This window comes from Chaetodon auriga, chromosome 4, assembly GCF_051107435.1.
Source record: "Chaetodon auriga isolate fChaAug3 chromosome 4, fChaAug3.hap1, whole genome shotgun sequence".
In the NCBI taxonomy this organism is placed as follows: Eukaryota; Metazoa; Chordata; class Actinopteri; order Chaetodontiformes; family Chaetodontidae; genus Chaetodon; species Chaetodon auriga.
In genome coordinates this window covers 1,933,046-1,947,500 of record NC_135077.1, presented here as the reverse complement: position 1 = coordinate 1,947,500, position 14,455 = coordinate 1,933,046, and the positions used below count along the sequence as shown (strand labels likewise).

At 44.3% G+C, this 14,455-nt stretch overlaps 1 protein-coding gene across 2 annotated transcripts; it reads left to right on the top strand.

Moving 5' to 3' along the window:
* The first annotated feature begins 705 nt into the window (after nt 1-705).
* On the top strand, nt 706-13,723 carry dkk2 (dickkopf WNT signaling pathway inhibitor 2). Of its 2 annotated transcripts, none has more exons than XM_076728755.1 (4): nt 706-930; nt 9,917-10,067; nt 10,206-10,337; nt 11,602-13,723. In XM_076728755.1, exons 1-4 carry the CDS (start codon nt 727-729, stop codon nt 11,850-11,852), a joined length of 738 nt encoding a protein of 245 aa, XP_076584870.1. In that variant the 5' UTR covers nt 706-726; the 3' UTR covers nt 11,853-13,723. The 2 variants fall into 2 exon arrangements, with proteins under 2 accessions (XP_076584870.1, XP_076584869.1); XM_076728754.1 differs by having other exon boundaries at nt 9,914-10,067.
* The last annotated feature ends 732 nt before the right edge of the window (nt 13,724-14,455 follow it).

Sequence of the window (14,455 nt, the reverse complement as noted above, 5' to 3'; positions counted from 1 at the left end):
TTATGCACACAGGTAACAATTTCCTAGAAACACAAATCTATTCTTGTGTTTCTGGAAAATGTTCCACGTTATCTACAAACCCTCTTTAGAGCAGCCTCACCCTGACTTCTTTCCATTTCCTGCGCGCCCGACGCAGTAAAAAGGGTCAAGCGACCAGTTAAAGTACACAGTGTATAATTTTATAGCTTTCTCCCAACGGGGGTCCTGGTGCCGGTGTCGAGACGACAATGCGCAAGCAGCAGTGCCGCACACAGATCAGTTTCATTCTTTGTCAGTGGTGAATAGGGGCGGAGGAAGCAAACTCATTAGAATCCTATAAAAAGAAAGTATCCGAGATCATAAAACACCCGGCTGCAGGACCAAGTGCTCACTCACAGCCAGACAGAGACAGAGTGGAAACCGCTTGTCAAGTTTCTTTCTGACCCTGAGAGCATCAGCGTTTTAACAGATTCTCTTCTTCATTGTTTCCCTGCTGCACTGGGCTCTCTGTGTTTTCCAGATAACTGTGTCGATGGCAGTCATTCTTCTGAATATCTGATTTTCAGGAACAAAAACTTGGCCTCATCACTAGTCTCTGTATTGCAGTCGGGCAAGCGTGACGCATGGACACTGGCAGGGCGCACACTTCTCATTGAGAAACTTCATTTTTTTGCGGCACAGAGTTAAGCTCATTCAAGTGATTCAGATTTTTTTTTTTGTTTTTTGGTATTACACTATTTTTTAAGGATGCTCGTCTTAACTTGGAATAGATGCTGGCTCTTGATGTTTCTCGCCGCTACACTGAAGACGGGGACATCCCAGGTATCCGAGGCGCGCCCAAAGGCGAACTCCATTAAACCAGCTCTGATGGAAGAGGCACCTACACCCGCTACAAACCGCTCCACCACTGCCCACAGCGGAATCACCAAGAAATATAACATCCTTGCGCAGGTAATTTTAATAATTGAACTGTTTGAGGATTTATACATGGATCCGTCAGCGCTACATTTACGCACAGCCTGAAATTTGGTGGAGATCCAGTGGAATAATTTATTATTAGTGGTAATAAAAACTTTCAAAAGTAGTGTCAACTTATCCCAATAAGCACGACAAGGAAGAGGTGCAGTTTTTCCATTTAATTGAGGGTTAGGGTTAGAGTATGCCGACAGATGAGCGTGCGTAATTGTGCGATACGTCTCCAAAACTGTGGATTATCTCGAGGTGTACAAGCAAAATAGCCCAGTGCTCACGTGTGAATCGTTATTGGAAATTGCAGGCAATGGACCCCTCATAAACTCTAATTGCCTTTCAGACCTGACGCCACAGTCGGGTGCAGCGCACTTCCACCGTAAATCATTAATGCCAGAAATGTGAGAAAAAGTTAACACTTGGGGTAATTTTCTGTCTGGGTCTTAGTGTCATTAAAGTCGTCCAGACGCTCGCTGGGATTATGAGATTCTTACTGTGGGGCCTCTGAGGGATACTCTTACCAACTACTTAATACCCACTCAAAGAGTTATCAGTTCCTGCTGTTTCAACAAAGTGCCATATTACTGTAGTCTGACAGCAAACAGGATCAAAATGGTCAAGATCTGTCAGGTCTCATTATGGCAAACATACCAAGTTGTGAACATTATGAGTGATTTTTATCAAGAGGGGAATTAGAGCTGTACATTTATAGCTTGGAAAGCAAAGACTTCTGTGGACCAAACATTTGTAACAGGAGGATATTCTAGTTTATTCTGAAGATGGTTTGGAAAATTGATATCAGTGTGGAAAAGAAACATATCGGTCAAAAAAAAAAAAAAACTGACAAACACAAACAGGCCGTCATCTCTAAGAAATGCTGATCTGCTGTAAAGATCACCACTGAGTCTTAAACATCTGATTGTGTGGCTCTCAGAGCTGCTGCTGATGCCTCACAGTATCTCTCTGAGCAGCAGATGGCACTGCCTCATCTCCGTCCCCCACAGCAGTCTGTACATCAGCTCGGTGGAACAGCTCAGGACGCTTTGCTCACTCTCTGAGGCAGTTGCTTTCCTGATGGTCTCACCCTCTAGATTTAACGCTAGCTTGTGTTTACACTTGGCCCGTTCAGCTGTCTGTAATATCACTTGCAGCAGTGATAGTGTTGGATATCGGTGAAGCGCGCAGTGCTGAGAGCAGCGCTCTGACATCCAGCTCAGACAGAAGAAATTATGGAAAAGCCACTTTCTCTCCTCTGCGGAGTGTGGAGACCCAACCTCAAGCAGCTCTGCCAGACCTCAATTTGAACGCCTGCTTACATCTTTGCCATTGCAATAATCTGGAGCGGTTTGGAAGAGTGGACTGAGGGGAAACAATATGTGTGTGCAGAGACCACCATACTGTTACAAAAGAGAAATGTCATGCTGTAGTGTGTCCAAATGAAGAGGCTAATAGCATTTATAGCCGGACGGGGGTATGTATACGTGTGTGTGTGTGTGTGTGTGTGTGTGCGTGTGTGTGTGTGTGTGTGTGTGTGTGTGTGTGTGTGTGTTCTGGCTGCCAGGAGGTTTTCCAGAGTTGTAAAGTAACAGCCACAGCTCAGCCTTGGCCAGATATGCGGCTTGACGCTGGCAAGCAGACCGCGCTGACCTACTGCATCTCATCACACAGTGGTCATTTATGAGCAGAATAAATCAAAGATAACATGTCTGCTCTCTTCACGAGGCTGTAATGGCAAAGTGTGGCATATATTTAGTTTGGGGGTGATCACAGGGAGCACACAACTCCAATTACTCTACCTTACGTTTTCTTTATTTATGATAGATGCTTTGGAACAGGTTGCGTAGCACGAAGCGGCACATTACTGAGTCATTTTCTTTCTGAAGTGGTTCGCAGTAGGCACCCCAAAATGTTTTCATCCTCGTCCGCATTTGTGAAGTGAATTACTGCTGATTGAGGCTGGAGTGTAAGTTTGGAAAATGGGCATGCATCAAGTCAAATTACCCCTCTGGCATCTGCATAATGGGAAACCTCAATGGCGATATCCTGCGAGCAGATTTACGGTCAAGCTGTCATGCTGCTGAGTTTGTTACATTTGGTGAGGAATGGCTGGCAGATTTTCACACCTCTGGAGGATTCACAGCGATGTTCAGGAGGCGAGCGATCGAGAGCGCGCCAGTTATATGAGCGAGAAATGTCAATAATTCACCAACACTGGCTATTTTTTAAAACCCCGCGGTGAAACACAAGAATAGACACGGTGTGAGGCAGCTCTTTGGAGGCCTAAAAAAATCTCTCAAAGTTAAAGCAAATTCAGAAAATTACAAGAAATTTCCCCCCAAATTGCCCTCATTGGATTACATTCAAACGCAGCAAATCGTGGAGGGAGAGAGTCCAGCTACCCCGCGGAGAAGAGCCGCTGCAGCAGGAAACAAGGGTGTAATTTGGTGTTTTATCCGTCAGATTAGAGACGCTGCTCAAAGCCTTTGGTTATAGGAAGCGTTTGACAGCTTAATGTGCTTTTATTTCCTGTAGTTGCTGACAACATTTGGCGATACGGGTCACATTGATCACACACAAACCAGGGTCAGGTTTTGGCTATCCGTTGGCAAACTGCTGAGTGCCTTCCTGTTGTCTCACCCTCTTCACATCAACCAGACTGGAGTAAAACCGGCAAAACCAAAACGGCTCTTAGGCCTTGACAGCCGTGCTCGTGGGTGGCACCGTTGGCTGCTTGGAAGGGAACCAACAGAAATGGATAGCACGGGCAGGCAGTGCTCACCACTGTAACCTCTGATCCCACAAGGGAACCGACGGCGTGGCGGCATTCATGCCGTACGTGTCTGTAAAGCATCAGCAGCCGGTCGGTCAGCCTTAACTTGTTGCTTCATTTAATTCAAGACAGAGATTACTTTAACAAGCGATCTCTGAGGGCTCGGCCTATAAAAGTCCTTTCTCTCCCTTCCTCGGGCCTGCCTGAACCCCGCTTTAACCTAAAATGACTGTTAAGTGATCCTAATGAGCTGAGAAAGAGAGAGAAAAGGCAGCGAGAGGTGTGAGCGCTCGTTAGCGCTCGGCTGGGTTTGTGCTCCAGTCTCCCGTCCTGTGGCCTTCCCAGTCTGCGAGTCCCTCGGGCCCCGCACCGGAGCCATTAGGGGCCTCCTGTGGAAACCTCCTTTGCTGTAATTGGACCTGTTAATGAGAGAGGAGACCTGCTCACCTCTCATTCCACAGGATTACACCTTTTAGAGCAGCACACCTCCCAGATTACCATCAAGAGCTTTCCCCTTTTCCTTTGATAGCCTTTGAAGATGGCAGTCATGCACGCTGACTGTGCGCCTCTCTGCGTGTCCGATGAGTAACATCAACTCACAATGTATACTTAACTTAAGGAGGGTCTAGTTTTTGGAGACTTTGGATTCGAGCAGTCAAAAGGACATGCCCATAAACACATGTGTTTTGAGTGATGAAAGACGCCAAGATGTTTTTGAAGACGTGGTTTGTACCAGTGACTTGTGCTCAGCCATCCCTATGTTATCTGATACCGTCTGTCTGTGCTTTCAGGGCATCTGAAGTTTGTTTGTTCAGTGACATCGTTTATTTGACTCTGGAGGGCCCCTGCCACTCATTAACACCATTCACGGTTTCAGGTTGTGCGCCTGATGTGAAGGTCAAGTGCAAACACGGAGCTCAAGAGGTGCGGATGTGTACTCTGAGTGTGCGAAGACGTCCTTCGCTTAAGCTTTTGGCCTCACATGAAACCAATGGAAGTCCAGCTGCTGCTCAATGCACTTTTTCTTTAAGTCAGCGGGAGGGCTCAAAGAAAACATTAATAACGCTGGGAAACGAAAACATAAGGTTCAACCCCCCCCACGCCCCACTATCCCAATAACTCTCATACTGCTCCTAACTTTTAAACCCTCAGACTCAAACTAAGCAGAGGAGACATACTTGTGTTATTTTAATGCATTACAAGGCATTTCCTTCGAATTATATCAGCACTTTGGAATGACTCTACAGAAGTAAATAAGGGACCCAAAGACCGGGGGGAAGGGTTCAAAGCCTTGTATATCCTGCAGTAAATCCCTTGTAGATTGTTGCTCCCGCACACTTGAGGTTCCTCTTCAAAGCCACGGCGCTTAACCAGCACGAGAGCAGCACGAGACAGGGCCGGGGGCTTCCCTTATGGCTCTGTCTGTCTCTTCCTTTATCGTCTCACCAGCATTCCAAGAGAGGCTGCAGAGTACACAATTTTCAACCCACTTCCTGCTCAAGATCCAGGCCTGTGCTTTTATGTGTGAAGGCCATCGAGGGAAAAATAAGGGAGCAGCAGAAAGAGAGATGTGAGATGAATGAGATGCATCCCAATGAAGCGTCGTCCCTCAGAAGTTGCGAATGAGGCGTTTTAAAACATGACATGATAAGGCGAGATTATCAGCCGTGATTGGGGGGTCGGCCTTGTGTCATTGGGTTTCAAAGGGCTGTCTTGCGGTTTGAGCTGTGATGGAAGAGGTGAGCTCCGTTCTTCTTTCTCTTCTCTCCCCCCTCAATATGCACCGCGCACTGTAATCGATCCAAGCCTGCCGGCCAGAAAGACAGATAGGAATCAGAGCAGGTAATGTGAAGGACTACTGCACGTGGCCGAGTCCATTTGTCTTCATATTTAGATAACAGCACATTTTTCATGTCAAAGTAAAAAACTCCCGCTGGACTTTCTTGAACTTCTCCTCAGACCATATTTGCAACATATTTCCCTGCTCAGCTGCGATTATGCCAACAGTCCGTGGCAATGTGCGAACGACGTTGACGTTAAAACAGAAAAGTTCATCCTCGACTTTGCTGACAGTCATGTGCCAAAAAAATAGCCTTGACTTACATCTTAATGGTCTTTCTCAGTGGAGCAAACGCAGCTGAGGAAGTTGTGATTAAGCGAGCTCTGAGCTTCACTTTCTTGTTGAGTCAGATGAGATTGGTACTACAGCAACAGAACTACAGCTCGGCCGTGATTAGCTTAGCTTAGCATTAATGGCTAGCTTGGCTTTTCCAAAGTTCAAACATACACCAATCACAGCTCCTCCGGTTGGTACTAACACGCTAAATGTTGTTTAATTTGCACACCGAAACAGAAATGTAAAAATGGAAATTCATTGTTTTAGTTCCATGCTGTAACTTCGTCGTCTTGGACTTGGTTTATCGTCTGCAGGGCATTTCTGCGCAGGGAAAATGCTGCTGGGTAGGGCGGGTCAACAACAGGCAGATTTAACAAAGGAGAAATACGAATGAACTTCAGAGGCGCTGGTGGCCATGTTTTTGAAGAGAGAGCCAGGCTAGCTTTCCCCCCTGCTTCCAGTCTTTATGCTAAGCTAGGCTAATTGCCTCTTGTTCCACACGTAATGTACAAACATGAGAGTGGAATCAATTTTCTCACCAAACTCTTTGCATGAAAGACAAAATGGTCAAACTATTCCTGCAAGATTGTAAATGTCTGTGTGTTTGTGAAAGAGGACGTCAGGTTTTAAGGGCCTTTGCTAAGTTTAAGGGCCTGACGAGAGAGAGCTTAAAACAGGAAACGGTCAAAATCTTCGCTGTTCCTCTTCTAATAACGCGACTCGATGGCGTCTGCATTAGTTCCTCCCTGCCTGGCAAACTTGTATGTTTGTTTGTTTTATAAATGTTTTAATATTTTTCCCCATTAAAAACAAAAAAGCCCCAAACCCCAAACCAAGACAAACGTAATGACATCAGCAGGATTATTTTCTCATGGGTTAGAAAGTTCCTGCAGAACCACAGACGACATTATGCAGCTGCTGAGCAGTGAGCCGGGCCCGTCTGTCCCTTTAAAGCGATTCCTTTGAGGACTCTGAGAACGGTCCTGAACACAGTAGTAATTATGAAATATTTACAATCCATCAAACATCAGGGCTTTGTTACTTTCATCAACACATTAAGCGTCTGCATTATGAGGATCTGTCATAATGATTAATGAGCATTCAGTTTAATATTCCTGCTCATTTTTCTATGCCTGTATCATTGCCTCCATGTGTTTCCAGCCTGAGAAAGTCAGCATGGCGTCCGTCCAGCAAGTTCAATCTCGCTCACTTTCTGAAGTGCGAGCACGTCAAGTAGCAGCTTTCAGCGTGTTGAAATTCTGATATGATTGAGAGTCGATTTTCTTTTTTTCATACGTTCACGTCTGTCTGTGTTTCTGGACATGACGGCCGCCCCACAGCTGACCTTTATACCTCAAATGGAGTTTGCTATTTGTTGTGGCTGTAATGATTTTTCTCTGATTTAAACCTCTTCCTTGTTCGTTCTCATGTTTATTGTTCCATGTTTGTCAGTGGTAAGCCACACTAAATCAGATCTGTCAGTGCAGTGCCAGCTAAAATGTGGTTGTGGTGCCGGTGGTGGTGTGCCAGCCAAACATGTTGTCCTAATGTCAGTCTGCACTGGACGTAATTTACACAGTCAGAACACGTCCCGCTCATTTCTGCTGATCTGCATATTTGAAAAGGTGTTGTGTTGTGCAAATGTCTGACAACTGAGTCCATCCGCTGTAATAACAATAGCCTGAAATCACAGTGAATGGTTTGAAATCAGATAAAGATGTGCAGTGTTTGGAGAGACACAGTGGCCTGACCTGCATTGTGTCTCACTCAGCGGATGTGGACTTGAGCCAGAGTATTGACGCTTTCCTGCAGCTGTTCGAAATGTCCCCCTCTCTTGATGAGTTCAGTACAAATGTGTGACATTATTCCATTTGTCTGCGGAGTTCATTTGATTTGTGATACGATTTATGTCCAAGTCCTTTGCTCCCGCTCCAAGTCCAATGGCGACAGGATTTGCATGTGTAAGGAATTATATCAAGACAGCAGTTCCAGTAAAACTTCCCATTGGTGCACACACTTGTTATGGAAAAAGTGAGCTTGGATTTAATTGTGCTTCCCACCGCTGTGGACAGTGGATGTTATGTTTGTTAAGGTGGTGGCTTCTCCACGGCGGTCATTTCAGCCCTCTTACGGAAAAGACTTAAAGGTTCTTTACTGCGCTTTGCTGCACAACCGAATGTCAAACTTTCAACGTATAAACAAGGAATACTAAATAAAAAACACCATAATGGAGCAGGACTAACAGTAATCAGTAATCACCCCTCAATTATGGCTGTAGACTCATTAAGACTGAGCACTTTGAGAGAAACTCGAGTGGTTTTTCTTGGTTTGGGAATTCTAATAGCTCTATTGTCTGGGACCTGAAAAAAATGACATGACATGTTAATCCCTACAGCATGTTGTCCACTAAAATTGGGTGCAGAGGGACCACAGCCTGTAGTCAGTACACCCAAACACAAACAACCGACATATTTTCCCACTTACCCCCAATGGTATCTAGCCTTGAAGAGAGTTTTGCCTTAATTTGCCAAGACTTTAGATCTCTGCACGCCGCTGAGACTCCTGCCACCGCCTCGGTACAGTGAGGATGAATGGCATTTGGTTTTCATGTCCAAAACATCAAAAATTACATTTGTAATACTTAACAGCAACGTCTCTTTCCGGAAACAATCATACTTGTAGGTCTCAATCTGTTAACAATGAGAAAGCAGCCAGGAAATCTTTGATTCAGTCCAAAATGACTCTTACAGTAAGCGGAACGTTCAAAGCATCCATAACACGTCTCTCTCCAGACAGTGAGTTTATTCATGTGCATTAAGTGGCACTGATGCAAATTAACGCCCACAAATACAAATAAAATAGCCTTTTATTAGATATTCATGGACTGACTGCCTCCGTGACAAAATGTCATGTTGTTCATATAAAATCTAATTTTCTAACATGATGAATTGCATTTAAATTGGGCTTCAGTTGAGTCTTTTTTCAGGCCCTGGTTTTGGTCCAACAGCAGTCTAACTAAATTACACAGCAATTTAAGAACTGATGTGGACTGGAAGGTGTGTACCCACCGTGACTCTTTCAGCTGGGTTGGGCCGTCTGATTTTCTGGTCTCCAAAGACCTCGAACCTGAACATAACAAGGGTTTTATTTGGCTTGTTAACTGCTAGAATTTTAATTTTGCGACCTGAGGTGCATGGACTGGAATTAGAAGGAATGCAGTTATTGTGTTTGGTCTGGGTAAGTAGAGGTTTGCAAAATCCACTATGTTCTTCACTTTAACGATGGTGGCTTCTGCAACACGGCACTCAGAAAATTAGGTAGAAATTTTGTGGACGTAGCTGATGTGCTTGTGCGGGAAATACAGAATCACTACTATCAAAAATAAGCCTCATTTAATTGAAGACATGTTTGAACATGTATATAAAACACTATACTATACTAGTTTTTGTTGAATTATCTTGTTATAATCTTAGAATCTATGATTATGCAAATATGATATCATGCTTGTTAAGTTGAAGAGAAACTGCACATCCAGCCTTTTAGTGTCAAACTCTGCACTCGTTCTGCACCGTGAAGCACAAACATTCAACTCCAGGAACAAGAGGAAAACAGATTTTTGAGTGGAGGGGGACACGTTGGTTTACACTCCATGAAGGTCCACCGCCTAATAAAAGGTTCCATGACGTTAGATGTTGAACACAGTTTGTCAGGGTCAGTGTGGCCGTGGGAGGGGGATGTCCACTTCCTGAGTGTGTGTTACTCACAAAAAGGGACGCGCACCTTTGACGTGATCTGAGCAGGTGGACGATGCAACTGCATATGATGCTGCACGTTTGATTGTTTTTAACAAACTTGCACCTCTGAAATAATTCAAGTTGAAAGACGTGTAACTCATTGTTAACAGTTTAAAATTCAGGAATTGCTGTTGATTCTGTTCATTTAAAAGCTGATTTCTCTGGAGTGACGCGCTTGGAGCACACCTTTTTTAAGATACGTGCATACCCGTGCAGTGGAGGGTCTTTCATAACCCCAGTAAACGTATGCTTCCGCAGACTGAGTACCTGCGTCCTTTTGCTCAGCAGGTGTATCCGTGCAGCAACGATAAGGAGTGCAGCGTGGGAAGCTACTGCCACAGCCCTCAACAGGCTCCGTCTCGCTGCCTCACCTGCCGCAGGAGGAAGAAGCGCTGCCATCGAGATGCCATGTGCTGTCCTGGGAACCGCTGCAGTAACTGTACGCACCCGACACACAAACACAGCTTCAGTTGTATTGTGACTCACGCTGATCCAGTCTTTCATGAATCTGATCTGATCTGTAGTTTCTCGACAAATATTTGACCTTCATGTTTTTCCCGTCTTTTTCTGTCCGCAGACATTTGCGTCCCAATCTCTGAGAGTGTCCTGTCACCTCACATCTCAGCTTTGGACGAGCACAACAAACTGTCCACCAAAGACCAGAACTGGAGGAAGAGTGGGAAGGCCCACGCTAAGCATTCTCTTAAAGGTATGTTTAGAGCGTGTTCGCTGGAAACCCCGCCACCTTTAAACACTGTCTCTGTTGTTTTTTTTTTCCCTTTTCCTGCTGTCGTCCTCGCTGTCTGCGTGGCCTACAGAGTTCATGGGCGCCGCCAGTCCACAAACTATGTTGATAATTACCCCTCTGCTCATATGTCACTGTCTGTAAGCCCAAAGCACAGCATGGGGAGCCTAGAAGAAACCACAATGCCCTTGCTGTTTCTGCACCTACATAAAGCCATACAAACACTTACACTGACAGCACACAGTGTACGATACACAAGTGGAAACCACAGAATGCAGGTTTGGAGCGGTTATAGCCCCCTGCTTAGCGTTCATGTCGCCTTATTTAAATTAATGTAAAGGCCTATCCATAAAGCAATACGTTTAATGAGACACTTAAACTACTCAACTCTAAATGCACCCTGAAGACAGCAGGCTGCAGCGCTAAAATCAATGGGAAAATAGCAGCACTACTTAAAGTTGCTATAAATACGACCATTTACTTTTATTTGTGCTTGACTCACTCCCTCTCCTTAAACATTATGACATTATAAAGGCCTTATGCAACTCACTGCTCGGGAAAAATCCACCAGGAGGACCAGTGGTGTTAACGCAGCGAACAGGCTCAGCGGCTCCTCGTGCTGATGGTTGATCTTCATGTTGAAATAACGGATGAGCAAAGCGTGGCTTGTCAGCGATGCGGGGTGGCTCTGTCTGAAGGGTGAAGCAGCCTTTGGCGAGAGGTGATACACATTTAAAAGTGTTGCTGAGGAAAAAAAGACTGCGCGACAAAATTGCAGTAATTATGCGTTCGTAGGAGTAATGCTCGACTCCTGCCAAAATATCAGACCAATTCCAGATGGGGCGATATGGTTAATATACAGAATAAGCAAATTGTTTGCTTGATTTATGGTGACAGCTCCATGCATTTCTTTTGTCTCTGACACGGCCACACATAATGCCATCTGAAGTGAAACGTGAAGAAAGGGTTGCATAAACTTATCCGTATGGAAAACATAACAGCTTAATGAACAATAATGATACATTTCCTTTGCTTTATTTAACTTGAGCACTATAGCTGCAAGATGCTGGATGGTTTCTAATTTGATGCTGGTCTTTTATGTCTCTGATGGAGCCTTTGGTTCGTTTTTTTCCTTAAATATACCACACTCATATACTGCTTTGGAGATGTGCTGTGAAGTCTGCTGGTTCCCCACTGACCAGCGCTGTGTCTCGTCTTCCTCCGTTAGGGCACGAGGGCGACCCTTGCCTGCGTTCGTCCGATTGTTCAGAGGGCTACTGCTGCGCCCGCCATTTCTGGACCAAAATCTGCAAGCCGGTGCTGCGGCAGGGAGAGGTGTGCACCAAGCAGAGGAAGAAAGGTTCTCACGGCTTGGAAATCTTCCAGCGCTGTGACTGTGCCAAGGGCCTTTCCTGCAAGGTGTGGAAAGACGCCACCTCCTCGTCCAAGTCCAGGCTCCACATGTGCCAGAAGATCTAAAGTGCAGGCAGCTGCTGTCGGCGTAGAGGCCTCTGTCTCCATCTGCCAGGGAAAGTTTTTTAAAGGATGGGTTGTGGCTGTATTGAAAGGAGTAAAAGACAGAGACTAACAAGAGACAGAACAGACTGTGTGGGTTCAAGCTCGCTATTCGGCAAGCGGAGAGCAAATGGGATTGCTTTAATGTGTTTACTGTGAGTGGTCCATCCCTGCGCCCACATACAAACACGCACCCTCACACACACAAGCGCACACACACATCTGATGGGCTCGTGAGATCAGAGAGTTCATGGTGTGCTCGCTCGCGAATACGACAAACTTTTTACACATTCTCACGACATTCAGGGAGCCACAAAGTTAGCCGGTAGATGCTGTGATAGGTGTGGACCTTTTCTAGATGGAGGCAACAGACGTAGCCGTCTTTCATCAGGCTTCAGCTCATAATAATAAGACAGACTATTTACAGACAAGCCATATTTTCACCACGCAGTACAAACTTTACCAAACTCCAGTGTCAAAGGTCGGATTTGTAATAACCTGTGTTTCATTACTGGATCTGAATTTCGCCGTCATGTCTTGTCTGCTTTGTCAAATCTCAGAATCTCCCTCCTCATGTTGTTTAAGTCTTGAGGAATTCAGCCACTCCTACGCAAGACATTGACAACCAGTAACAATGTCCAGACCCACCAAATACCAGTCATATCATATGAGGAACTAATTGCATACACTGTTTACTCCAGAGCTCGACTTGTGTACTGTAACAGCATCCTGAGACTCCAGCGCGAAGCATAATACTCTTAAACCAAAGAATGCAAGAACATTTACATCAGAGTGATGAGTTTCATCTGGGACATTAGCTCGATTTTTAGCCACAAGAAGAGAGATAATGCATTGTGTCCGTCGTGGAAACCTCGTTTGATCTGTCAGATACAGCTGCAGTCTATTGTGATACAACTGTGCGGGTTAAAACAGTTTGCACTGAGGTACAGTAGTGCTCTGCTGCAGACTTAGTGGTTCCGATACACACAGAATGGTTCTGCTTTTCCAATCACATGAACGGGATTCAAGGATACGATGGAAGTGCAATTTTTTCCGTTTACAAAGCCAGTGGGAATGGAGACGCGAGAAGATTGATTAGAGTTGCAAAAAGGCTCCGTAAACCTGATGTTTTCAAAGAGAATCGCAGTTTGAATCAACATTTTGTTGATGGCACACAGCCCTGTTTATTTTCCTGTTCTTCAAATATGACTGCATTCTTCCTTCTCATGAAATACTGTGTAGTTCTGTTGTACTGGAGGTGAAGCGATGCCTTTTTTTTTTTTTTTTTTAACCCCAGAACGACTTCTTTAAACAACCACTTGTTACCTACATAGTCAATATAATATCACGTTTGCCTCTTTTGCTTTAATGTTTTTAGAGCATCAACTACACATATTTTGTAACCATTTAAGATACCAATAAGCTCTTATATTGTAAATAGATTGGAGACAATGAAAGTGTATTTAAGAATCAGTGTATATCATGTACATATAATAAAAATATGAATCTTTGCAGCAAAATGATCTAGGTGAGAAGAGTAACGAGGGACAAAACGGGACGAGCACAGTTGGATAGATTCTAAATAATGTAGTTGAAATGATAAAAACTGTGCGTTTAGACAAAAGGGAAAGGCATAGATAGCTTTGACTGATGTTACGGACTGGAAGCATCGAAAGGGTAAATCCAAAAGTAGAGACAAGCACATTAATTTCCAGAATAGTTTGTGTAAATGGCGTGTAAATGGTGTCGAGATTTATATCCCGCTAAATATTGTTCGTGTTAATACTTTGTTTTGTGTATTTACAGTGATGAATGAATAAAAGAATGTATTTTGTATCACTGGCTGCACGTGGCTGCTTATTTCTTGTTACGTTAAACAGGAAGTTCAACCAACAAGCAGTAAGTGAGAAATGCTTTGTGTTCACGTTTAGAATAATAAAGTTAAATTCAGAAAAAAAGTCCACTGATCAAGAGGAAGGTTCGACCTTTCCAACGAGCCGCAGGCCGTTTACCTGTTTCTTTGCTTAACATGAACATTAAAGCTCCTGAAAACTCAGATATTAAAGGTCCCCTGTGAAGTTTTCATGTAAACAAACAAAAGTTATGTTTACGTTCAGTGTTACCAAAACACGCTGTGTGTGTCCTCGAGGTCGAACGAACGTGTTGTTGAATGTATTTCCTTCCTCTGAAAACACTTGCGAAGCTGATTTTTGGAACAGTTTGAAACTTGAATTGTTTATATCCATGTTTACTGGCTAGCTATCTTCAGCTTTCTTGTGTTTTGTTGGCACGTCGCTGTTTCTTGGCGTAGATCAGTGGAATGATACGAAACCACTGGCAGGAAAGTGTGTTTGTGTCGTTGTGTGCATGCAACAAGACAAACAAAACAGGGACCCGCTGATAAAAACAGCTCTCCACATGAGCACAGGGCACCTTTAAGTTTTTCTCCATAACAATAAAAACACAAAGCTGCATATAAACAGTGTTAATTCTGTTAGTGACCAATGACAGTCCAGCATCCTGATAATGAACCTTTTCCATAGATGTTGTATCTAATTAAATCCATA